This window comes from Olea europaea, chromosome 14 (genome assembly GCF_002742605.1).
Source record: "Olea europaea var. sylvestris chromosome 14, O_europaea_v1, whole genome shotgun sequence".
In the NCBI taxonomy this organism is placed as follows: domain Eukaryota; kingdom Viridiplantae; phylum Streptophyta; class Magnoliopsida; order Lamiales; family Oleaceae; genus Olea; species Olea europaea.
Genome location: NC_036250.1, coordinates 13,229,857 through 13,231,318, shown reverse-complemented (window position 1 = coordinate 13,231,318; position 1,462 = coordinate 13,229,857). Strand labels below are relative to the sequence as shown.

Here is a 1,462-nt window from a genome sequence, read left to right as displayed (position 1 = left end):
TGGAAAAAAAAGCAATCAAACACTTCAAGTAGAAATTTGGGTGAAAAACTGATATTTTTCATGAAAAATAAATGTAATCAAACACACCCTAATATTAACCACATTTTTTTTATGAAACTTACGTCTTTTCAATCACACTTTTCAAAATATTTTATCACAATTTACTAAAAAATTTAATTTTAATCTTCATCCCTCTAAATTTGATTTTATTTTGACAACTTGGTCAAAGGCCAATTAGACAAAAAGAGAATGACCCCAGTTTGATTTCAATTTTTTGAAAAATTATATTTTTAAATAGTATTTTAACATCATTTCAATTGTACATTCTTTAATAAAATAATATTTCAGATAAATCTAACAAATTTATAGTAGCACGATGGAAAATGTGATAAGAAATTCATTCTTTTATCGAAAGAAGAATGGGGCTGGCTCAAACAAGGGCTGAATGACGGCCATTTGAACTCATTTGCACAAGTTATAATGGAGTCACTTCTTCTTTTCCCTTCTTCTTCTTGTAGATCTTCTGCAGACAATCTGCAATTATTCTCGTCTCGCGTTCAAACCAAAAGTCCCCTTCTTCCCATTTTCAAATCCACCCCAAGACGCAACACTGCCTTGATGCAGATGAGCGCTGCCGCCTCTGCCGCCAAGGAGGCCAAGCTTTGGGGCGGAAGGTTCGAGGAGAGCGTCACTGAAACTGTCGAGAAGTTTACCGAGTCAATTTCCTTCGACAAAGCCCTTTACAAGCATGACATCATGGGCAGTCGAGCCCACGCGTCCATGCTCGCTCGCCAGGTATTTGTAATAATTCTTATCTCATATATTCATTCTTCTGCTTCTTGAAATTGAAATTACTTCTGCTAGAATTGGAATTACTACTCCTAGTACCAATGGATGAGTTTTTGTTTATTTTTGGCATTCTTCTTGGTATTCGTATAGGGATTGATAAGCGAGAGTGATGCGGATGGCATTCTGAGAGGCCTTGGTGAGATTGAGAGGCAGATTGATAATGGGGAGTTTGTGTGGAGGACTGACAGAGAGGATGTTCACATGAACATTGAGGCTGCTCTTACTGACTTAGTTGGCGAAGCTGCTAAGAAGCTGCACACAGCCCGCAGTCGGAACGATCAAGTTTGCACTGACCTTCGGCTCTGGTGTCGTGATGCACTTGACTCCATCCTTTCCCGCATTAGGCATCTTCAGGTTGTAAACTGCTCTTACGCCACTTTTTATCAATTTGCATAATTTTCTTACAGTCCAATTCCCATATATTTTTGTTGCTGATAACGAAGAAGTTATCTGAAACAGAATGTGACAGTAAAACCGTTCACATCTACAAAATTCATTCAATTTGAATGGAATATTCATTTAATTAACTAACTTGAGAGTGTATACATTATTAGTACGACTGAGAGAGGAATTTCCAGCTGCTGAGCTGCAGTTTCTTGTTAATGTTGTAAAC

At 37.6% G+C, this 1,462-nt stretch overlaps 1 protein-coding gene across 1 annotated transcript; it reads left to right on the top strand.

The window, feature by feature from the left end:
- The first annotated feature begins 373 nt into the window (after positions 1-373).
- On the top strand, positions 374-1,260 carry LOC111409229 (argininosuccinate lyase, chloroplastic-like). The gene is made up of 2 exons (XM_023039238.1): positions 374-795; positions 940-1,260. Exons 1-2 carry the CDS (start codon positions 481-483, stop codon positions 1,243-1,245), a joined length of 621 nt encoding a protein of 206 aa, XP_022895006.1. The 5' UTR covers positions 374-480; the 3' UTR covers positions 1,246-1,260.
- Positions 1,261-1,462: the final 202 nt, after the last annotated feature.